The following is a 24,299-nucleotide window of genomic DNA, read 5'->3' as shown; positions in this document are numbered from 1 at the left end:
TTTGCCTGCAAGCAACTTTATTTCACTGTTCAACAAACAGAATTTCGATTGTAATCAATTCTGAAGTCCACAATTAGCTGTAACACAGTGTCATTAGGAATGCTGGACTGAAACAGCTATTTACCATGGAAAGAAGAAGCTACATTTCATGCACTGCAAAATCAGAACATTCTACAAAGAAGAATAGCAGATCACTGCAATTCAAAGATTTTTCCCATTGTTTTCGCAATCAAGTAAATCCATTTGAGTGTGTGTTGGAGATACAGCAAAACTTCCAATACTGGGCAATCAGAAGTGTGCCAAACTGTAAACTAGAGTCCAGGAAAGCTGCACAGATGTGAGAAGCAAAATCAGATTATAGCAAAAGCCTTATTATCTGCAGTTGAGAGAGCAATGATCAACATAGCGTATTACCAGGAAAAGAGTAATAGAAGCAAAAAGCCCCTCTTGGAGGAGGGCGCCGTGACCACCAAACTCTTCCTCGTCAACTTTTAATACTAATGCATAGTATCCATATATAATCCCAGAAGACATCACTAAGAAGCTGCAAAAATGGAAAACAAAGCTTCAACAAATAATACAAATGGAACTTGTAAACAGCGCTAATCAGATGGTGTCACATCACAGCATAAAATGCAGTGGTATGTTTAATGATTTAAAAATGAAGCCTTAAAATAAATTAACATGAAATAAACTATCAACTAAGGAATCGGATTTGGACAAAGGTAGAAGTTTCTAATGATAAACTGTTACGATCTTAGAGAAGCAACATGAAATTGAATAATTCAAGCCTGATAAATGTACAAATTATCAAATATATGATTGACCAAATTAAAACTGGTTTCAGCAACAAAAGGTTACTTCATCTATGCATCCTGCTGTTCATTACTGAATTTATTTCAATAGATCATGTAGATGTTTTTTTCTTCTAAACATTAAAGTACAACAAAATCCCCACAGATAATAGTACATTGAATTCATAAAAAAAATTATAAAACAACTTCAAAAGGTAGATATCTCCTAAGAGGCCTACTTCCTTATTTGTTGAGTTTATGTAGCTGTAGAACAGTAAAATTTACACCTGCAGGCAATTTCCCAAGTTTCATACCTAAAACAGCAGTTTCATATGCATAGCATCCACCATTGGTGATTAATTTAATTCAACTCTAAATATAATAATATAGTTTTTAAGCTTTAGTCACCCAGCCTTTTTTGGGTCCATAATCACCCGCATTCCCATCCACTGCTAGACCCCAAATCTTAGATCCACAAGGTCCTTTCAAATCTTTTCCCCGTAATCAATTAATCATTGACAGAATACAATTCCTTTTATTGTCTCGTCTTCTCTGGTATGTACTTCCTTGTCTCATGTAAATGTTATGATTAGAAGTTAATCTTATATGATAAAGGACTCCCAGTAAAATCTTATTCCCAATATTTCTCTTTCAGACAAATGTTTCTAGATATATGCATTGGACCAATTTGATAAACACAGAGCAATCAAAATCCATTAATTGTATTTAGCATGATATGTCAAAATAAGAGGATATAAAACTTTTAATGCCACATACAGATACAAATATACAATTATAGCTTGAACATACTGAATTGAAAGAACAAACACACTTACAGGATAAACCATATTCCCCCAACCACAGGTATGGAACCCCAAACAGATCCACACACAAGGCCGAGGAATTGTCTGATCCAATGCAATACGTCTCCCAATTCATCCTAATTGAAGGTGGGAAATAAATACACACAGATAGAGCAAAGTTTGTTAACAAAGTGAGATCAGTTCAATAACTGCATAAAAACACAACATAACAAATGAACATAATCTAATTGTCCCTAGATTTAATTATAATAGCAGTTTTATCTATATGATTCTTAATCAAACACCACTAAATAATCCGAAAACATATTACATCAGTAACATCTATTCATTGTACTGCAGAAAATAAAAGACCAATCACATTTACACAAGTAATTCAATTCAATTTATCCAAAATCAATCATTTCATTTCAGCCCAATTTCCTGAAATATCTCTGGGGTCAAATTGGGGTGGAGATGGATCTACAAAAGATGAAAATAAGAAAGAAAATCACACAACAAAAAATATATAAAAAAAAAAACTAATATATAAACCTTGTCCCATGAAACTTCAGGATCGAACAATTTGGCGAATTTGGAAGGGGAAAGGTGACCATTCTGGTGCTGTTGTTGTTGATTTAGTTTAACAGATTTACCTTCTTTCATACTCATGAGGCAACGATTAAGAATGAAAAAAGTGAAAAAATAAGTAATGGAGAATGAACTAGTTCGTGTAAAGTTTTGATCTTTGAATCGTAATTGGAGATGTAATGGTCAATGATTGGGTTTTTATCAATTGCTGAGAAACGGCGAAGGTGAATAAGGAGATGAAAGAAAGTTAGGGTTTTCGATTGAAAGTAAAAAAAGTAACAAATCTGAGTGAGAAAGTGAGATTGAAGAATTAAAAATTGGATTTCTGTATTTGTGACTGCCAAAAATCTCAATCATGGATGAGGTCACTTCCTGCGTTGTACAGTTGTACTCAATCAAACACAAAATATTTTTAGAGTAAATTCAGCCTAATATTTCAGTATTAAATATTTTAATAAATGCAGAGGTGTTTATTTGCTAAAATGTTTACCTCCTGCATTTATTTGTTTACGTAAGTTAAATTACACTAACTCAATAACTTTTTTTTATAAAATATAAACTATGGTAATTATTGATTAGTAATTATATAAGATTTAGATAGCTTATCTCAAATTTTAGAAAATTTTACTATAAATTGGCATTGTGAGAACTGGACCAGACGGGATGGTCCGACCAGTCTAACTGCTGATCGAACTTGAAAATGGTTCTGTATTGCAGTTTTAACTGAATGAGAGTTGAACCGCTTTGAATTGGAGAAATTTCGGTCTGACTTTGTTAAACTCGGTTAAACCGAATTAATCCGGGAAGTTAACCGCACGGTTCACTTAAAAATAAAAAATGGAACATTGCTTTAATATTTTGTTTTACTACCATCCAAAAAAGATAACTTCAATATTATTATACATAATTATTAATTATATAAAGTTTTGCATTTATATATAACTATATATTTATAGAAAAAAATATTAATTATATGAAATCATCCGGTCAGACCGAACGGTTTAATCATTTAAAACGGTTAAACCTAATATGGGACCTTTTTCAGTTTAAAGTTCGATTCGGGTTTCACAATATTGGTATAAATAGATATATAATCAAATAAATTTAAATTTCACATATTTTTTATTTTGAAGCAGTTAAATGGGCTATTAAACAATGTTGATTTTTATGAAATCTATAGTTTAGGGATTTTTAATCCAACGGTTGACTTAATTAAATTTATTTTAGAAAAAATCATGAACAACATGAGAATTTGATAAAGATCTCATGTTTTTATCGGTGTTTCAAACCAATCAAAATATCTCATTTAATTAAAATTTTTTTATAAAAAACATAAACTACTATTTTATATTATTTGATTTAATTCTATTGGATAGGGATATAAAGACTTACTCTATTTAGGACAAAGAATCCATGTTCATGAGAATTGATATAATTTAACTTACATACCAAATCTTAATGTTAAAAACCAAGAGATGTCTCGAAAAAAAACTATCGGCTAGACTCATAACAATGGTGTAGATTCCACCATTGATAATTAGTTATAAGGTATCCCATTCACATTATTTAAGTTCTTCATTTGAATGATGCCAATAGGCATATCAAAAGAGATTTAATGCATCAATTCTACCACTTGATTACAATCAGTTCTTCATCTCCGCATTCTCTAATTCCAATTTTCATTAGGTCCTTCGCATTGGAGGGCAATATGTCACAGCATTGCCTCCTTGGACTCCGTAACTGAATAAAAAACAATTCATAATAGATTATAATTCCGAATAAAGATGTGCTATCTTAAATCATATTCCAAATTTTATCTCGTATCAATGAAAATTTGATATAAATATTACCTGGTTGATGTCAAGGTCTAGTTTGGTTGAGAACACTTTGATCCTTTTCAATTTCTTTAATGATGGCATGTGGCTGCGGCAATTTCGAGAAGATTTCTTATAACTGGTTATGGTGCCATTTTTATCCGAAGAGATATTGTCTAGATAGAAAACGACGGGTCTATCACATGGGTTATGTTGAATTGGTCTTATATTGAAATTATAAGCATCATCCATAACATTTCCATTTCTCCAAGGCTTGAATGTTTTTGGCACTTTTAGAACTTCTGGCAAAGGCATATTATATGGGAATAGTTGAATAGCATAGCCCCATGACACTGAAACTGTCCATACCAACTTCTTGTCATAGCAAACTGTTTGTTGTAAGATCCTTTGGGAATCAACATTTGCTGCTTTAAATAAATGTTGTAAAGCTTTTATATTTGTCATCTTTGGGAATATGGGATCAGTGTGATTCACATGATGCAAAGACAATAAGGGAGTTATTGGATGTGTAGCCAATAGGCCAAAGGTATTGCCCAGCATATCAACCTGATTCAATTTAGTTATCACAAATAAAGAATTAGTTAAGGACAAGGGATCGGGATAACCGATCTCCAACAGTGTCTTATTCTATATCTCAAGTCAATCATATATTGACATGTTAATAAAGAAAATTTAAAAAACACAAAGTAATGAAAAGTAGTATTTTAATTGATTTAGGACATGAAACGAGACACCGTTTGGTGTGAAAATAACACCATGACATTTGAGAGGGATGACATTTTCGAATGGGGATCACCTGTCCCATTTTCTATGTTTCATTGTGTCATCGTCCAATTGAAAATTGCTACATACTTAAAAAGAAAAAACATAAAAACAAAACATTTTTTTTATATTAATTGGTGGAATTTGATTGATTTGGGACATGGAGACGGAAATATTTAGGACCGAGGATCTTGGTTCCACATTTTTTGTCCCAAAGAGTATATCATTGTATATGTTGCTACTTATGATTGACCACAATCTTTTTAACTTAAATAAAAAGTTCCAATCAACCACAGTCAATAGTACACAAAATGGCACAGACAGACAACAAATATGCTCCATTTAACACTATCATACCATGCCTTGCAAAACATGAATTATTAAACTATTATTATCTTAATTCCATCGCTCTACTTGCCACTTGAGACTCAAAAACCATTAATTTTTTAATATTCATACTTAATCATTATTAGTACACACAATATAATAATTATATCCACAAATTTATGAAATGAATATATTTTTACCTGATGAAAACCGGCCTCGTATGTTAATCCTGCACCAAGCTCAGATATGCAAGAGTATGTCCTAACATCACTTCCATAAAGATAATGATACCTTTCTAAGCATGAATCAACAACCTTGGCTAATACTTTTGCTAGTGAAGAACTTATAGCAAAACCACCTCCACCAAAAGCCATTCCAAAACTAAAATATTGACTAGCCAAAAAACTCTCAGAATGTGCACCAATATAGTACCAAAGTCTATGATCATATTTGGACAATGTTTTGACCAAATTCTCAGGAAAGAAAATGGTGTCATCATCCCCAAAAACATACCATCTAACATTAGAATAATTCATGGCTACTATGTCTTTAATAATACGTGTCATGCGGTTTGCTGATAAATGACCTTTACGCCCCCAAGTGTATCGAAATTGAGAAGTGTTCGAAGAAAGACATAGAGGAGGAACTGATGTATCATTGTCTTTTAACTTTGGGAGACTACCAACAAATACACATCCTCTCATTTTATTGGGTTTCCAATAGAGCCTTAGATAATCCTTTCTCTTAGGCCACACACTACTACCTGAACCAAATCCAAACACTAGATGTTCAAGACTCGTGGGTGTATATACATCTTGTATTGAAGATTTTACATCTACAAACTTTGTTGTGGTCATGAATGTCATTGATATACATATACATAGAGCAAATAATGAACAAGTGATCAAAATCAATTTGTTATGTGACTTCATATTCACCAAGGAATTGGGTGATATGAACAAGATTATATTATAGCTATGGTATTTGCATATTGATATGTAGGGTTGAGATGCTTTATATACTTACTTTTCATTTTTCATTTTGTATGCCACGTTGAGAACTTCAAATTCAAGCTTCCCCATTAGAGAAAAAAATTCTTCAAACTTTTTTTCATTTGTCAAATTAGCTAAATACAAATTCTTGATTTATTTCCTATAAAATATGAATTTTGACTAATTTATCTCATTTAAGATTTGAATATTATTAAATCTTTGTCCTAGAAACAAAAAGAAATTAAATAGAAATAAATATGGTCAATACATTTTATAGTAATATCTATTAATTCATATGTATATATATAGAAAGACGTATGTATAAGTTTTATACACTATCATTGAATCATTCAACATTCATATTTAATCGTCATTCAGTCTTAACAAAAAAAAATACAAAATAATGGTGGATGATGTACTCACTATGTATAAATTTTTACACTGACACTATGTATATATTATACTCATATATATATAAGGAGACATCTGTTTACACTCATTTTAAGTTATACTAATTACACTCAATATCAGTCATTCATTTTCTTAGATCCAATGGACCAAATGGTACAATAAGTGATGACATAAAAAAAGAAATTTTAAATAACTTTTAAGTTTCATTCATTTAATCGGTTAAATCTAAGAAAATGAATAGTTGTGATAGAGTGCAATTTAACTTTGGTATAAACAAATCTCTCATATATATATATATATATATATATATAATATAATTAATACATGCATCATGAATAAATAAATAAGGAAAAAAAGTAAATTCATTAAATGATTAGAAAAATTACTAGTAATAATAATATTAATTTGTATGTTAAAAAATAAATAGACTTTAGTGCTGCCATGTGGGTAAGTGACCATGAAAGTGATAAATGAAAAAAATAGTGATATTAAACTCAGACTGATTATTGATTCAATTAAAATATTGGATCAATGAGTTATCAATGACATTAATGATTCACTTATAGGACTACCTAACCCAGTTCATACTGATTTTTGTTTAATTAATTAATAATATAACATTGTGTTTTTAATAAAAAAATAAATTAATGTTTTTTATTTCAACAACAAAAGATTATCCTTACCCAAAATGTAATTAGACAATCAGAAATGGAAATTTTACTATAAGAAAATGTCACAAATAAATTAAAAATACTATCCAATAATCATCAAATGTTGTTGACCATGTTTAACTTATGTGGCATAGGGAAATTGCAGGAAGGCAAATGTGGAAAATAGAAGAAATAAAAAAGGGACCATGGCTAGAGTTGAACATGGCATAACATAGGCCGAACTAAGCACATGACAAAGACTCTTTTGGGGTTTTGGAGTAGGGATATAGATCTCGTGTTCTTATTGGTGTCTCAAATGTTGTCCCAAACCAATAAAAATATATCATTTAATTGGAAAAAAGTTATAAAAAATAAATCAATATTTTATATTATTTTATGGAATACTATTAGATAGAGATACAAAAATAGCTACTTTATGAGAAAGAGAATCCCAATCATTTGGAGTTGATGAGCGGTTGTTTTGAACTTGGAGAAGTTAGAGACCAATGAGAAGATGAGTGGATGAAGTTTTGAGATGGAGAGGGTATTTTAGGAAAGTTGAGAATGTGGGGGAAATTTTATATGCAGTAGATGATGAAATAGGTCCATTTACTTAAGAGGCCTACTACCTTACCTATAATAAGTCACATTAGATATACATGTTAAAAATTTATTTTCACTTAACATACTAAAATTTAGGTTATCTAAATCTTTATTAAGCATAATAAGTTGACATGTTTAATTATGATCTATATCAATATTTATATTTATTATTTAAATATATATGAAATTAATATAAAAATTATAATTTAATTATTAAAGTTATATGAACATATTCAAAAACAAATATGTAATTATAATTATAGACATGTCTGCTGATATATTGTAAAGCCTTATAAGATAGTGAATGTTTAAAGATAATAATATATTGTATTATACTTTTAAACATGTCAATCATATATTTTAACTTTTTAACAAATAATTTGGTCACATTTAGATTGTTATTTGGTCACATGAAAAACTAGTTGTTTTGATTTAAAAGAAAAAAAAGTAGGAAATACATTTAAAACTTTTCTCTCATATTATTTTAGGTGTGCAAAAAGTGAATGAAAAATAAAAAATATACTTTTAAAATTCACAAACACACTCAAATAAGAAATATTATATTTACATTGTTGTTCCCACTTTTTAGCATGTACAAAACATGAAAAATTCATATTCTTTTTTATCAAACTAACTCCAAAAAGTATAAATACTAAACTAACACTTTTATGAGCATTAGGTAGAAAAAATCCTAAATATAATAAATTCTATATGACTATATCACGCGAGTAATAAAAATAATAATTAAAAGAAAAAACATTTTTAAAATAGAATAATATAAATATATTACCCAACAAAACGTAAGTTCTCCAAAATTTAAAATGAAATAAAAATAAAAATGTTATACAAAATATTTATAGTTTATCACAAAAAAGAGTGAATCAAAAATAAAATATAAATGAGATTGCAGGAGTTAGAATAAGTGAAAAAATAAGTACGTTATTTGATTTAAATTAAAAAGGAGAAAAGTGAATTAAAATGTTAAAGTTTTATTTATCTTTGCCGTGGTGACAAATTCATTCGAGGAGAAAGTACGTTTGAGGAGAAATGATGAGAAAATGGTTTGAGGAGAAATGATGAGAAAATGGTTTGAGGAGAAAATATGAGATAAGTGAGGATTTAGAGATAAGACAAGGGTATTAGGGTTATTTTATTAAAATCATTATTTTTCATGTGTTTTCTTCTCCCATTTGAGAAGAAAAATATTTTAGCATAAGGCCCACCAATTTTCTTTCTCTTTTATTTTATTAAAATCATTCATTTAGTTTTATTTTTGGTTTCCATTAAGTATTGTATTGGAGACAATCTTGTCTGAGTCGAACACATCCACAAATATGTTAGCTAATTCTCTTAACAAATATTTTTATCCACAAAACTTAAACCCAAAACATTACTTAAGGGAAGTCAAACATATATCAGTTGAACCAACATCCAACACTCATCGGTCATTTAGTTTGAAGTACTTTGAACTCTTATTTTTGTTCTTTGTTTTAGAAAGTAATGGAGGTGATATAAAGGTGATTTTTAGAGGGTAATAAATGGAAAAAATAAAAGTTGAAAGTCATAAAATATATTTGTTAATTCACTTTTCATTCGTTCTCGTATAAAGTTTTTTTTTGTTTCTCACAAGTATTATTACATTGGAAACAATTTTGTCTGAGCCACTCTCCCAATGGTTTTTTCCATCCACAAAATTTGAACAAAAAACATTGCTTAAGGAGAATTAATCATGTACCTCTTGAACCAATAGTTGAACTAATAAACTAACTTCAATACAAAATTATTAATATTAACATTTTAGGTAATATGTAAGTTAGTTCATTAATAAGTTTATAATTAGATCCTTTCTATCATAAGTTTACAAGTAGATCCTTTCTATCATAACTATTAACAAGGCACATCATTGTTATTATGTTATTTAACCCATATTTAATATGTTTTTCGATACATGAGTTATATATTATCACCATTCATATTAAATTATGATTACTTTTAAACAAATAATCTAAATAATGTGCAGAGTAATGTTTTCGGTTTTCCAAATTTTTCAACTATTCCATGTATAGTTTTTTCAGAGACCTAATTTATTTATGCTATCCCTTTTCATTTCTATTTCCTTTCACAGTGAGTTTGATTTGTTTCAGGTCAGAGGAAGAAACAATTGAGTTCTGATTCTCCATTTGATCCTCTGAAATTAGGGTTAGGGTTTTGTAGAAAAGATGGGTAGCCCCAAGAAGAATGAAGAAAGTAAGGGCTTTTTTGCCGCCATGTCTTCCGGCTTCTCCATGTTCAGCAACGCCATGCATCGATCTGTGAATGGGTACTTCCTTAATTCACCTCAAATCTTCAATTTTCATCTCCATTTCCATTTATTATGCTCACCCATGCGTATATACCCACATATTAGGTCAATTGCGTGCTTAAGAATAAAACAAGCACAATTGAAATAAAGATTGAAATGACTAATAAAACAGTGAAGTTTTGTCAATTCTAGCATTTTGAATACCAATTTGTAGAGTAATTTAAACTTATTTATACGTTTCTCCCTTGGTTATAGGATGTTAGGGTATGAAGGCGTAGAAGTAATAAATCCAGAGGGAGGTAAAGATGATGCAGAGGAGGAAGCTCACAGAGGAAGATGGAGAAAAGAGGTGTTTTGTTTGTTTGTTTATTTTGTAAAGTCATTTTTCAACATTGCCTTATCTCTAATTCCCTTTCTAGATATTTACAGTGTGTGTGATTTGAGGTAACATTAGGGGAAGGAAAATGGTATTTTTATTAGAATTGCTTGTTTGGTCCAAAAGTGAGGGTTTCAGGAGGGAAAGTAGCATTGATCAAATATTTATGTGCTAAATAGACTATTATGTGTCCTAAAACATTTTTTATAACTCAAATTTGTCCTTGGTAGTTTAGTTCTAAAGCAAACATAACCTTCACAACTCTCCGAGTTCTTCATCTTCGCCACATTCTTATAGTCCAGGTTGCTGCAGGAGTGGCAATATTGCTCCTGTGCTTAAATGTTTCATTGTCGTAAATGATAGATGCCGGAATGTAAGAAGAGCATCAAGAGAAGGTTCCAAGTAGAAGGCTACTGGACTGAGGCTAGAAAGTTCTCTTGGTTATAGTATTCCTAAAATAGGCACTACACAAAATTGGGCAGTACTTAAATTGAAGTTCTGTATTCAACTGCATATTAGATTGAAGTACTAATAAAAGCAAGAGGTTGAGATCCAAATTCGTTTAATATTCCTCTATTGCTGGATCTTCTCATGTTGTGATTAGTGCAGGAGGTTGAGATGCAAATTTGATCGTACTGTCATTTGGTTGTTAAATTAATGAACATGTCCACAAGAAAGGGGCAATGATGTTTGTAATACTTATGTAGGTAGAGGGTATATGATTAAAATCATTTTTATTTTCTCTTCCATTCCCTTTCATACCAAACAAAGGGAGGAAGAATTATTTTTATCTTCCTCCCCTCTATTTTTGTCAAACCAAACAAGGGAAACTATTTTACTTTATTTCCCCTCCTTTCCATTCCCTCCCATTCGTTGAGCCAAACATAGTGTTAAAGTGCCTTTGGAATTATCCTTCTGTTAGTTAAATTGTTTGTGTTGTTTTTGAAGTTTTGTTGGTTTCTGAGAATACTGCCATAATTAGGGTTTTATTTTATTTCCTCTTTTGTCTTTGTTGGTGTATGCTTCGCTCTTACATGCTACTGGTCTGAACATGGTTATCCCTTTTTCCTCTCACTGCTCTTTTTATAAAGGAAAGAGATGGTTACTGGAAGATGATGCACAAATATATTGGGTCAGATGTAACGTCATTGGTGACACTACCAGTTATTATCTTTGAACCAATGACGATGCTCCAGAAAATGGCCGAGGTCTGCTAGCTTTAATTTTTTCCATTGTTAATGATTTCTTTTTGTGTGTTGGATATTGATTGAACTTTAAATTGCATGAACTAGTTGATGGAGTACTCTTACTTGTTAGATAAGGCAGATGAATCAGAGGATCCATATATGCGGTTGGTGTATGCAAGTGAGTTATTCCCCTGTGTATTCCTCTCTTTTCTTTTAGCCCTTTTTTCTTATTGAATTGAATAGTTATCTTGAAGACATAGTTTTAGATTGTATGAATGTTAAACATAAGCATATGAAGCATTCTAATTAGTTTTGATCAGGGACTTGCATGACTGACTCCACATATCAACAACTTAGGCTTATTATAGTAGTAGTTCTTGTTCTTATTGCATTTAAGTAACTATAAGCCTTAGGCAATATTTTCTGATTATGTCTTTACTATTGTAATTTATGTACTCATCACAGCATCATGGGCTATATCTGTGTACATTGCATACCAACGAACCTGGAAGCCTTTTAACCCTATCCTGGGAGAGACTTATGAAATGGCTAACCATGGTGGAATTACATTTCTTTCAGAACAGGTATCTTTCCAGTGTGATAATCACAGGGAACATGATAAAATGACTTATGAACATTCTTTGTATATGCAGTCCAGCATTTGGAAGAAATTCTAACTCCTTCTCCTGCTTTTTAAAATTGTTTGGTCAACATGAAGTTTATGGATGTTTTTCAAATTTCTTTGTTTCTTTGTATATGCAGTCCAGCATTTGGAAGAGATATTAACTCCTTCTCCTGCTTTTTAAAATTGTTTGGTCAACATGAAGTTTATGGATGTTTTTCAAATTTCTTTGTTACTTTATCTGTCTCTATTTATAAAATTATTTATTTCAAATTTCAGGTGAGTCACCATCCCCCAATGAGTGCAGGGCATGCTGAGAATGAGCATTTTACATATGATGTGACTTCAAAGTTAAAAACTAAGTTTTTGGGAAACTCCGTTGATGTTTATCCCGTTGGAAGGTGATGAGTATATTTCATTTGTTTAATAAATTACCCCTGTTAAGTTGTTTTGTTCTTATTGTTACTCATGTTGTTTGTATTACTCCAACTTCCTTTTGATGCCTTCATCCGCCACACACTAACTGGGGGAGTTTGCATCTCATTTCTGTGCTCATAAGAGATTATAAGTACTTTCAAGCAGTGTAGGCATATAGAATGAGTAGTATTTTATGAATATGTGACATGTTTGGTCCAATACAATTGTAATGCTTTCTGAAGATCCCACTACAAAATGTCGGTTTCATAAAGACTTTTGATAAATTAAGCCCATATAGTGGTATATGGTTATAGAGTAAATTAATTCTTGATGTAGCCTTCTCTATTCTCATCTTAATTTCCATCTTTGTGTCTATGTTTTGTTGCCTTTTCTATTTAAAAAGGAAATTAATGTTTGTGGATTATTGTCTGCAGAACGCGTGTGACACTCAAGAGGGATGGTGTAGTCTTAGATTTGGTGCCACCTCCTACAAAGGTTCACAACCTGATATTTGGTCGGACTTGGATTGATTCACCTGGGGAAATGATAATGACAAATTTGACCACCGGAGACAAAGCTGTACTATACTTCCAACCATGTGGATGGTTTGGGTATGTAACATCTCCATTTGTACTGTTGTTTTTAAAAATTGATGTGCTTCTAATTGGTTTTACTAGTTCTATATTGAGCAGTTTTTTAGTCTATTTGAGGTTTGACTTCAACGTATAATGAAACGAAAATGATGTCGGGGTAATATGGGAATAAATGTTTCTGCTTCAATTGACTAGTTGAGTTTATTGTTCAATATCAGTAACTTATCAATTTTCATATTGCACTTAATCTTTCTCCATTCAGCTGTTGAATTAAGGTCAATTTATTGTCAATTTTTACTTTATAAACATGTGCTATATCCCTGATTAAGGCTGCCCATTTCCTGTTCTACTGCAGTACTGGCCGCTATGAAGTGGATGGATATATTTATAATTCTTCCGAGGAACCTAAAATATTAATGACCGGGAAATGGAATGAGAAAATGAGTTATCAACCTTGTGATTCAGATGGAGAGCCTCTTCCAGAGACAGAATTGAAAGAGGTGATTTTTCCTGTCTTGATCTCACTGATGATGACTAGAATTTCCCATTATGGCCAAAACCTCTTCCCAGTCATGCAATTTTCACAAAACTAGAGTGCATGGTAACCTGTGTGAATATCCTCCATCCATAACCCCTTGGTCCCTACCTAGCCCTTACTTACATCTCCTCAGCCCTTCTAAAGAAGAAAAGAACAAACTTTCTCTTTTCTTCCTTACTTCTTCCAAGCATGGAAGTGATGACATATGACATAATTTTTTCTAGTATTTTTACTTTATTAGTTTAGAGGGTAAGCCACGGCACAACGGTAAGATTGCTTGTCTTATGACTACATGTCTACACCTACCCTCCCCAGACCTCATTAGGTGGAAGCCTTGTGCACTAAGGCAATCTTTTTTTTGTGTTCACTTTATTAGTTTATTTTCATTCTTATATAATAACTAATGGGGTTGTCCTTAGTGCTCTTTCTTTTTTAACAAACCTGAATTTGAGCTTATCCTTAGTGGGCACAAATCATTTAAAGAATATTCAAGTATCTTTTGAGATTTGTTATGCATGTCTGTAGATAAGATGCACATACCCTTCAAATTCAATTTAAGTATTGATTGTGAATTCTGTGATTAGAACATGCCACATTGAAAAAAGAAGTAATTTTGCTTTTATACTTGGCTAATATACTGACTGGTGAAGGCATTAATGCCTCACTTTCTTATCCTAGTCAATGACATTTCCTTTGTATTTTGTTTTGCAGGTTTGGCATGTTGCTGATGTTCCACCAAATGATAAATTCCAGTATACACATTTTGCTCATAAAATAAACAGCTTTGACACTGCCCCTAGAAAGTTGCTTGCATCAGACTCTCGTCTACGCCCAGATAGATATGCACTTGAGATGGGTGATCTGTCAAAATCTGGGAATGAAAAGAGCAGGTACCCATTACTCTTTCATTCATTTCCTTTCTGTTTCCTTGTGTCCAAAAAATATGGTAGAGCACTCTGGAAGTAATATAAAACAAATAGAAGAACAGTTTTACATGATCTATGTTGTCTTCTACAATTATTCATGAAATTCATTGGAATAACTTGTATCTCTCTCCCAATGGAGTGCCATTGTGGCAGTTGTTGGAAATTTGCATTTTGTTTACTCATGAGAAATTTGTTGACTTTTATGCTTCTGCCACTCCCTCACTCAAATAGAAATGGGTTTGAGTTTCACCAGAGATGCTGAGGTTGTTTCCCAAGGTACTTACGTTTGTGTTTGTTCCATTCCAGATTGGAGGAGAAGCAGCGTGCTGAAAAGAGAACCCGAGAAGCCAAAGGTCAGAATTTCTCACCAAGATGGTTTGATTTAACTGAAGAAGTGACGGCAACTCCTTGGGGAGATTTGGAAATCTACCAATATAATGGTAAATACACTGAACATCGGTCTGCTGTAGATAATTCAAGCAGCATTGATGGTGGTGATGTTAAATCAATTGAATTCAATCCATGGCAGTATGGTAACTTGTCCACAGAATGAAATCTTTGGGTTTTGCTTGTGATTTTTGGATGCTGCAGTTAGTTCATGTAACCTTTTATTAATAAATTGAAGGAATCTGTTGATTTTTTGATTGTTTGTTAGCTTGATCTACAGTTTTGTTAATCCCTTAATTGACGTTACTATATTAGTATCTTAATTGTCACAAAATTTTTTGAGAGGGTGGTTGAAATAGTTACTTTTAAGTTTTAACTTATATATATAACCCTTGAATATATTTTGAGAATAAGGCTAGGTTGTTATTATTATATATATAACTTGCTGTTTGACCAAGTGAAGCAATGTCTCAGATCACGAGTTACTTAGTCAGATATTTTTGCCTTTTGGTTTTCTTCTGGTATCCAACAGTTGAAACATGCCAGATATGCTGTGCCAAAAATGAAATATACACAAAATTAATGGATTCCTCTTTTATTGAGTACCATTCTCCAGCCTCACAAATACACACACACACACACAAAAGAACATGTTTGGTATTTACAGCATGAAGCCTTTGATCAATGGTTATGTGTGTCCCCTCTTTTTGGTTACAACCTCTACTTTCCTTTTCTTTAACCAGTGGTTGTATGCTAGAGGATCTGCCTCACACCTTAATTACCTGTATATGTTGAATTTAACATACTGATTTAATTGCTATGGATCATAAGCATTTACTGACATTACTATTTCAATAAAATCATTTTACTCAATAAGCAAATCTTGTAAGAGCAGATCAATTAGTTGCATGTATTTCTAATTTAGCAATGTAAAACTTCATTTGCATGCATCTTTCTCATTTCTCACATTCACTTTCTCCAATAATGTCTGGTGTATCTTCAGACTTTTTGTGTAAATAGAATTATCCTCCCCACCTTGTCTTTCCTTATTCCACAACCACTACACTACTCTTAACTTTTCATATATAAACTGAGATCTGAATGTAGCTTCTACGTCAAGTAAACTCTATTCACGTTACGTGACCTTCAATCTCCTCCAACTTCCACACTCTAGGGATGCCTTACAATTTCCAAATTCCTCCTTCATATCATAATATATATGTTGCTTACCTTTTCTCTTTCCTGATTTTACTCCACCATAATGTTGCTTCATGTGTCACAATATAAAATTTAGTTCTTAGAATTAATTTAGTAGTTTATTATGAACTGCATTATTACCTTTCACAATTTTTATGATCAGAAACTATTGCATAAAAATATAATGCGGTTCCTAACTTGAGTAAACATTTCAACGAAACTGAGAATTGGGTCTTATAAAAATAGAAAGCAATCTCTCATGCATGATAAAATATGTGCTAAGGATTTGCAATTCGCTTGCTTACTTTGGGTGCTAAATTATCTGAATCCAAAATTCATGTGCATTGTTAATGTTTGCCTAGCCTGAACCTAGATCTGTAGTATATATTATATACATAATATACAGTGTATATATATATATATGTTGTTGAACATATAATATATAGTATATAAATTTATTTTAGCATGAACATCAAATAAAGACAAAAAAAAATACGTAAAAATCAAATGTACTTTTCAGTCATACTTTCTCTCTAACCAAAGTTACTTAAAACTTATCAATACTCCAAGAGTCGAAGGCAACCATGAGTAATTGATATTTAAGGTTAATTCATGATTAGGCATAGCTTAAAGCATGTATGGCAACATGTTTTACGTTGCAAGTTAATTTAGTTGGCCTGTTTTGGTTAAAGCTAACTTGTATAGTTGGACCTATATGATCAAGAGTGTAAATCCTCTCTAATATGAGAGAGTTTAATATTAGGTAGAAATACTAGCACGTGGTACTAGAATCATATTAAGGATCCATATTTTTAGTTATTTTTCAAAATTATTAAAATACTTGTAAAAAATTTCCATCCTCACATTGCATATATGATTTGGCTATAGTTTATTATATTATACAATTAATTTTATAGTTTGTAACAGAACAAAAGTTCATTTTTTACACAAAATTTAAAGAATAAAACGCATATCTTTTTCACAACAACATAAAGTAAAAATGTACTCTGTATAGAAATAAATATGGTGATTTTTAATTAAGAGTAGTAATATATTAATACACTTTTTTTATTAATGAACAGTCATGCATTATGATCCTTTTTCAAATCAAATTCAAAATATAACCCTTCCAAAGAAATAAATTCTCCGTGAGTAAACGTTTTTGGCAATAAAAATCTCGCGGACCACAAGATCCAAAGCGAGTCCACGTGTCCGCATCTGATAGTTCGATACCGGTTATTGGGTAGTTTTTTCCTATTGACCTGCTATATCCGGTGGATTCATCGATAAGTCCGGTGGTCAACGACCAATGTATAAAGCGTTGGGGTTTAAGCAAAGGTTGTGTGGTTTTTCAGAGGGTTTTTGGTGATCCAAACTAACACATAATTTCTGTTTTTATTTTCTGAATAAAAAAGAAACCAAATTTTCCTCCGAATATTACAAAATCTTGTTCTGTCTTGAAAGCTAGCGTTGTTCTTTTTTTTAATCTTTGGAGTTTTCACTTCGAATTCTCCGATCTTACATTTGCCTGAAAATTTAGAACAATTTCGTTTCTTTTGGTTGAAGACGTTGTTTCTGAGGTGAGAACGCTTTGTTTCACTAACGTTATGCAAATTCTGACGTTTGTTTTCATGGAAGTGATTTTTTGGTTCCGACAATTTTCTCCCTGAGTGGTTTTATCTTCCGTTTTCGACTTGTTAGTTTCCATTCTCTCTGTTTGTTCTTCAATTTCTTTTTGACTGGTTTTCTTTAATTTCCATTCACGTGGTTTCAATCTTCTGATCTCTGATTTGGTTTGGGACTTTTATTATTTTCTGAGATCTTTCTTCTTCTTTGAGCTTAGATCGCTTCTCATTAACGTTTCTGAATTCTTCTTCTTTCTTTTTTTAATTTTAATTTTATGCCTCCTTAATATTGTTTTTATCTTCCTTTATGTATTTATTTATTATAATTCACGTTTCGCATAGGATTATTTTTATTAATCCGAGCTGAATTCTTTTGTCTAATTTCCTTTCTTATACTCTGTTTCTTCATGAGTCTGTTTTCCTTGTATGATCCTGATTTTTTCCCATTTGGTGGAATGGCTATTATATATGTTTCTTTTTACAAACGCCTTTATCATCAAGGTACCTTAATTAAAAGCTTCAACAGATTGTTGGATTTTGTTTTTTGCATTACAAGTTTCTTACCTGTAAAAGATTGTTTTGGATCTAAATGTGTAGCAAGATCTGTTTTTTTTCTTTCTTGTAATGCAAAGTTTTAAAATGAAATTCAGTTTAAGCTATTGTTCTTTTCCACATAGCTTTGAGGTGCACCTAAGCATGGAAGGTTGGAACTTGGAACTGTAGAACTTATAATCTCGGCCTCAGATATCTGCTTTGTCATTCTAAACTAAAATCACAGTGCTGCAAAATATTGTAAAATGCTTGTATTATTTATTTATACTGATATGTTGTATTGCATGTAAGCCTTCAATTGTGGTTGTGTACTGGCAGGCGTTCAAGTCGGGGTATGTAAGGTTAAGCAACACGAAGAGTGCACATTTATTTGTTAAAGGGTCTTGAATTGCCGTTTTTGCACTCGATTAATCCATTTTGGCATGGTTCCTGAGATATGGTGTTCCAGAAGAGTTTAGAATACAGATTTAACGGCTATCAGGTACCAGCCACAGCCCGACGAGCCCGGTCAACTAGGGTAAATATATCCTGCTTCTCATCTAGGGCTTACCACTAATACCTATTTACTAAGAGGTTTTATGAAAACAATCAAAATAATTAGTTTTTAATGTTTGTTAGAGGAGGGCTAAGTTTCAAAGAAGGGTGGAAGATAATCAAATATGTGCATTTGAGTTATTGGCCACCATAGCTGGTAAGCTATTGCAAGAGAAAGAGAATCCAACCATGACTATTGATACATCATCAGAAAAGGATCAGAGTGGATCTGTTAAAGAGTGCCAGAATGCAAATAAACTGTTTAAAGCTGAGCTTTCTGATGAAGGAAGTTGTGATAACAAATGTTTCTCTCTTCTTTCGTCCCAAACAAACAATCCAAACTGTTGTTTGAGTGAATTCCCAAATCCTGAAATTGATGTGTATTCGGGCATTGCTTCTATAGTAACAAGTTCTAATTCCTTAGAGAGGGTTGTTGCTGACAAATTGGTGGATGGCAAAAGCCAAGACGGAATGGAAAACGTTACTAGCAATGCTAAATTAGATTCCACTGGTTATGCAGAGGTTAGTTGTTGCAAGTTAGATGGTGATACAAGTGAAGTAAAGGATGAGCTGCATAAGTTTCAGAACGTGCCAATTGAATCTGGGACTGAGATGTGCTGTTTTGAGGATCCGTTGGATGAAAACCCTACAGCACTGATCAATTTAGATGACAATGTCAAGTTGTCTGGGTATAATGACGGTATTCCCTGTAGTTCATTCTCCAAAGGTTGTGGCAATGTACCTGTAGTTAGTAGAGATGATGACGAAAAATTTTCTGGGTGTTCTAACCCTTGTACCAAAACAAAGTCTTTCAGGCCAATAACTAGTGTAGGTGACAGAGTCAGGAAAACCTTGGCTTCTAAATATTCAAAAGTTGCTCAAGAATCAAAGGTACATTCTAACAATGGTGAGTCCATGCTCATGGTATGAATCATGAAATTACTGGCTCTCATGTTCATTTACTTGTCATGCTTCTTTGCTAGTTCACTAATCTTTTTTTTCTTCAAATGGAAACATGTTAATTTTAGATGGAGATTTTAAGCCAACTTTCCACATTAAGAAGTATTGCTATAAACGCCAAAGATCTCAGATGAATATTCCCTTGAAGAAGAGAAAGCTTTTTAATTGTAGCTCTGTTTCAAATTCCAATAAATTTATCAGAAGTGGTGGCATTTATCATTCACCTGAGAATGATATGAGTCACTATACTTCTGGTTCATCTCCTGGGAGGATGCGAAAAGGTTTTATTCTAAATGCCTTCCTCCTATCAAATTTGTTTTTGTTTCTGCTCTGGATATCAGGGATTCAGAAATCTTTTGCTAAATGAATTCAAAAATATTTTATGCAGACCATGGAATAGATTCACTGGAAAGATGTCAACACTCAGCATTACAATGTGGAGGTTCTCATGGTATGTGAAAATTGAGGGAGTTATTTTTATGTATTCTTGACTTAACTGATGTCTTCAAAGGGGTTCTTACATGTAGATGTTTTTATTTTAACCAGTGAAGCTTAGGATCAGGTCATTTCGAGTCCCAGAGCTTTTTATTGAGATTCCAGAAACTGCAACTATTGGCTCCTTAAAGGTTTAATAAACTTTTATCTTGCCATCTATGTATATCATCCTCCCCATAAATCAGATGTTCATGATGGATGGCATCTGTGTATTTATGAATTGCGTTTACATGTTGCTTCTATCATAAGATGGGTTGAATTTTTAACAACATTTTGGTATGCAGAGGACAGTGCTGGATGCAGTTACAGCGATACTTGGAGGTGGGTTACGTGTCGGTGTCAGTCTTCAGGGGAAGAAAGTTAGAGATGACAGTAAAACTCTTATTCAAACTGGAATTTCTCTTGATAGCCATCTGGGTTCTTTGGGTTTCACCCTGGAACCTAATTCTTCACCAAGCCTACTGCATTTATGTGCTGCACATTCCTCCCATGTTCCCAGTGCAGAGATACCTCAGTCTCCAATAAGGTATTGCATAATTTCCTAATGAAGCTATGGATTTCATGGAAGATGTGATGGTAGAAATTGGGGCTATCAGTTACTGTTCCGGATTACGTGAACTGGAATACACTGTCTCATTTATGTTCGAATTACATTTTCCCTTGGAGATGAGGTGTTTATAAACTTACTACATTAGTTGTGTTTCTAGTATCAGTAGCATATTTTTCTGTAAACATATCGTATATTTATATCTTAAGTTATAATTACCAAGACTTATATTTGGTATCCTTCCAGGCCAGCTATACATCAGAGGGTTCAGGGCAGTTTGGACATGTTACCTGACCATCAAGTAACCAATTTCGGGAACTTCGTTGTAAATGACCATGATTCAACACCTTCTCCTATCAACACATCTGTTGACAAAAGTAGGACAGATTCCAAAGCACTGGATACTGTTCCTGAAATGGGTGAGGATGAACTAGCCATGGTACCTGTGCTTCAGAAGTCAAAGCGATCTGAAATTGTGCAGCGCCGAATTCGTAGGCCCTTTTCTGTTGAAGAAGTGGAAGCATTGGTTCATGCAGTTGAGAAACTGGGAACAGGAAGGTAAGATTTACATTGTGTGCCTACTTTATCTCTATGCAAGTATTAGGGTGTAGAGATTGTCTTTATTCCATCTTCTCAATGAGTATATGCTGCATTTAGTACTCAAAAATTTCATCTGAACCCTTTATATTGTGTTTTTATTTTATTTAAAAATAAAATCAGGTGGCGCGATGTTAAAGTTTGTGCTTTTGATAATGCTAAGCATCGGACCTATGTGGATTTGAAGGTAAAAATGTTTTGTTGACTCTTTTGCAGTATTTTGTGAATTTTATTTTATCGATAAAAAAGTATTCTACTTAAATTGATTTTTCAATTTGGCTGTCACATTTCCTGTTGGATACTTTACAACTTGCATGTTTTCTTCTTCATCTTTGTACTTGTTATCGGCAAGTGGTTAAAGTGGTTAGTATTTATTGCTTCGTTAGTACACTTTCTTAGCCGATTATACCTACTGGGATAAAGACTTGGTTTTTGTATTAATAAGTTTCCTTATTTAGCATGCATAGTAATGAAAATGTTTGGCATGTGATTTGGGTTTGGTATTGTGCAGGATAAATGGAAAACACTAGTACACACGGCAAGAATATCCCCTCAGCAGAGGAGGGGAGAACAAGTTCCCCAACAACTTTTGAACAGGGTCCTAATTGCACATGCATATTGGTCCCAGCAGCAGAATCAAGAAACTAACACTACCCTTTAATTAAGGGGTTGTTGCAATACGTGGTTTATAACTTCTGTTATATTAGTGTGACATTTTTCACAATTTGTATTTAGGAAATATCTGTTTATCAATTATGTATAAACAAAAGTGATGACCAGGAAGAAAGCGAAGGTTAGAGAGAGATTATGTAAAATTAGCTTTGATGTTGATGTGGTTTTTTCCCACTTCTTGCCAATGGTTGATGCAATAAACAACTTGCTAACACAGTTATTTTGATGTCGATTTAACTGTAGATAGATATAACTAATGTGTGTTTTTATCGCTCAATAATTGCAATCTATGTGCCCAATTATTATATTAATCACACCCAACAATTATTATATTAATAATATAAGGACAATCTATCTCTTGGATTCATCTTTAATACAGTAACATGTTTTATGTGAACCATTTATTCATCATTGATTGATAAATTATTTTCTTTCAAATTTATATGTAATTTTTGTTATGTTTGTGTCAAGCGTGATAACACATTTTATTCTTTTAGGTGTTGTTGGCTAAGTCAAATAATCACTTGCTATTGTAATTACACGCAGAAGCTTGTTTTGTGTGGTTATATTTATACGGAGTATTTAATAATTTAATTATAGTTAAATGTATAATCAACAATGTACCAAAAAAATTTATAATCAACTTTTTATATTACGTCTTGTTTGCACTGTTTAGTATAAGAGAAAATCAAATATTATCTCTCCATGCGTACTCATAAAAACCCAATTGATCGGTTATAAATTATAATACATTTTTACAACACCCTTTAACACCAGATGAATTCGAACATTATTTCTACGTCACTACGTGTAGTGTGCATTTACCCATCTAAAATGAAAATTCATTATTATTCGTACTAATATATATTACTTGTAATTAACTCATTTAATGGAATTCAAAATACAAATAAGCGAATTAATCACAGTTATGATTATTTTTAATAACTAATTGATGACACATTTGACAAGAGAATAAACAATATATTGATAATTAATTTAATTATCAAATCAAATAATTATGACTAATTGTAATCGATGTCACTCTATGGTAGATAAAATTAAATTGAAAGCGCAAAGATAATATTAATAACACATAATAACTTGATTTATTTTTTTAACCCAAGCATTATACTTGACTGTTTTATCTAATCCTAGTTGAGAATAGATTAATTTAAATCTTTAAATTTGACAACTCTTCTAGTCTGGTTGCTTTATGTCAACTCCTTCAAACACTCCAGTTTTTAAATTATTGTTTTTATAATCAAAATTGATGAGTTTGATGTGATTATCCTTTGAATTTTCAAGTTAAATTTAAAATTATATGGATTAAAAATAAAATCATTTTCCTATAATAATTAGCTTATCTTTTATTTTATGAATTCCTTGCACATAGAAACTTTGTGGCAGTGGCAGAAAATGGTTTTGATTATTTAACATTTAGATGAGTTTTAACCTGCATGTAGACATAAAAATTAAAAATGAGATACAATGTAACAATAATTTGAGGGACAAAAATATCTGGAATACGAGTATACGGCTCAGAAATTGAATATTAAGCCTTGTCTCATGCCTATTTTATGTTCAGTATGATAGATTTTTTTGACATGATCAAGTTCGAATCCTGTCACGTCTAAACAAAATGATTTAAAATCACTTTGGATCTATATTTTGTTGTCCAAATCTACCTATTCGTCCGGAACACATCTGCTATTCTATAAAGTGTGTCACTTTATATACCACTGCTTATGATTGGTTAAAAAAGTAAATTAAAACTTTAATAATTATTTATTTTTTGACCAATCACAAATAGTGACACATTGTTTTGGGACAATAGTTGTCCACTCGTTTGTCGGACCCATACAGGCTGACCCAACCCAAACAGTTTATCTACCTCTAAGTTGTGGAATGACCAATTTTTTATAGGGTATTTATAAGAGTTTGAATTTCAAATTAAGCAACTTGGCCTATTAGTGAGTTGTTAGGAATCTTATATTGAATAACATATCA

At 32.0% G+C, this 24,299-nt stretch overlaps 4 protein-coding genes across 6 annotated transcripts; 2 read left to right on the top strand and 2 right to left on the bottom strand.

The window, feature by feature from the left end:
• On the bottom strand, nt 1-2,547 carry LOC109351595 (uncharacterized protein C20orf24 homolog). Its single transcript, XM_019593092.1, has 4 exons — nt 2,150-2,547; nt 1,631-1,734; nt 415-544; nt 1-327 (listed from the first exon to the last, which is right to left on the bottom strand). The coding sequence occupies exons 1-4, from the start codon at nt 2,264-2,266 to the stop codon at nt 289-291; spliced, it is 390 nt and encodes a 129-aa protein (XP_019448637.1). The 5' UTR covers nt 2,267-2,547; the 3' UTR covers nt 1-288.
• LOC109352826 lies at nt 3,812-6,041 on the bottom strand. Its single transcript, XM_019595017.1, has 3 exons — nt 5,310-6,041; nt 4,036-4,566; nt 3,812-3,925 (listed from the first exon to the last, which is right to left on the bottom strand). Exons 1-3 carry the CDS (start codon nt 6,039-6,041, stop codon nt 3,812-3,814), a joined length of 1,377 nt encoding a protein of 458 aa, XP_019450562.1.
• Nucleotides 9,850-15,454, top strand: LOC109351585 (oxysterol-binding protein-related protein 3C). The gene is made up of 10 exons (XM_019593080.1): nt 9,850-10,085; nt 10,323-10,416; nt 11,535-11,651; nt 11,736-11,808; nt 12,096-12,214; nt 12,532-12,653; nt 13,104-13,280; nt 13,618-13,762; nt 14,512-14,690; nt 15,033-15,454. The coding sequence occupies exons 1-10, from the start codon at nt 9,985-9,987 to the stop codon at nt 15,277-15,279; spliced, it is 1,374 nt and encodes a 457-aa protein (XP_019448625.1). The 5' UTR covers nt 9,850-9,984; the 3' UTR covers nt 15,280-15,454.
• LOC109351581 (telomere repeat-binding protein 5-like) lies at nt 17,585-22,495 on the top strand. Of its 3 annotated transcripts, none has more exons than XM_019593075.1 (10): nt 17,585-17,890; nt 18,806-19,004; nt 19,106-19,928; nt 20,050-20,262; nt 20,370-20,432; nt 20,528-20,607; nt 20,761-21,002; nt 21,270-21,581; nt 21,744-21,807; nt 22,132-22,495. In XM_019593075.1, exons 2-10 carry the CDS (start codon nt 18,924-18,926, stop codon nt 22,279-22,281), a joined length of 2,028 nt encoding a protein of 675 aa, XP_019448620.1. In that variant the 5' UTR covers nt 17,585-17,890; nt 18,806-18,923; the 3' UTR covers nt 22,282-22,495. The 3 variants fall into 3 exon arrangements, with proteins under 3 accessions (XP_019448620.1, XP_019448619.1, XP_019448621.1); XM_019593076.1 differs by lacking the exon at nt 17,585-17,890 and having other exon boundaries at nt 18,611-19,004; nt 19,106-19,617; nt 19,660-19,928; XM_019593074.1 differs by lacking the exon at nt 17,585-17,890 and having other exon boundaries at nt 18,610-19,004.

The sequence above is a fragment of the Lupinus angustifolius genome, chromosome LG07, assembly GCF_001865875.1.
Source record: "Lupinus angustifolius cultivar Tanjil chromosome LG07, LupAngTanjil_v1.0, whole genome shotgun sequence".
Taxonomy (NCBI): Eukaryota; Viridiplantae; Streptophyta; class Magnoliopsida; order Fabales; family Fabaceae; genus Lupinus; species Lupinus angustifolius.
The sequence above is the reverse complement of the archived record's forward strand: the minus strand, read 5'-3'. Positions and strand labels throughout refer to the sequence as shown.

Excerpts from the sequence above, each read along its gene's own strand:
- LOC109351595 (XM_019593092.1), bottom strand. The coding sequence starts at position 2,266 with ATGAGTATGAAAGAAGGTAAATCTGTTAAACTAAATCAACAACAACAG. Across the intron at positions 1,735-2,149 it reads CTGAAGTTTCATGGGACAAG|GATGAATTGGGAGACGTATT; the intron begins GTTTATATATTA and ends ACCTTCAATTAG. Across the intron at positions 545-1,630 it reads GGGGGAATATGGTTTATCCT|CTTCTTAGTGATGTCTTCTG; the intron begins GTAAGTGTGTTT and ends CCATTTTTGCAG.
- LOC109352826 (XM_019595017.1), bottom strand. The coding sequence starts at position 6,041 with ATGAAGTCACATAACAAATTGATTTTGATCACTTGTTCATTATTTGCT. Across the intron at positions 4,567-5,309 it reads ACGAGGCCGGTTTTCATCAG|GTTGATATGCTGGGCAATAC; the intron begins GTAAAAATATAT and ends AAATTGAATCAG. Across the intron at positions 3,926-4,035 it reads TAGACCTTGACATCAACCAG|TTACGGAGTCCAAGGAGGCA; the intron begins GTAATATTTATA and ends TTTTTTATTCAG.
- LOC109351585 (XM_019593080.1), top strand. The coding sequence starts at position 9,985 with ATGGGTAGCCCCAAGAAGAATGAAGAAAGTAAGGGCTTTTTTGCCGCC. Across the intron at positions 10,417-11,534 it reads GAGGAAGATGGAGAAAAGAG|GAAAGAGATGGTTACTGGAA; the intron begins GTGTTTTGTTTG and ends CTTTTTATAAAG. Across the intron at positions 13,281-13,617 it reads CAACCATGTGGATGGTTTGG|TACTGGCCGCTATGAAGTGG; the intron begins GTATGTAACATC and ends GTTCTACTGCAG.
- LOC109351581 (XM_019593075.1), top strand. The coding sequence starts at position 18,924 with ATGGTGTTCCAGAAGAGTTTAGAATACAGATTTAACGGCTATCAGGTA. Across the intron at positions 20,608-20,760 it reads CAACTATTGGCTCCTTAAAG|AGGACAGTGCTGGATGCAGT; the intron begins GTTTAATAAACT and ends TTTGGTATGCAG. Across the intron at positions 21,582-21,743 it reads GAGAAACTGGGAACAGGAAG|GTGGCGCGATGTTAAAGTTT; the intron begins GTAAGATTTACA and ends AAATAAAATCAG.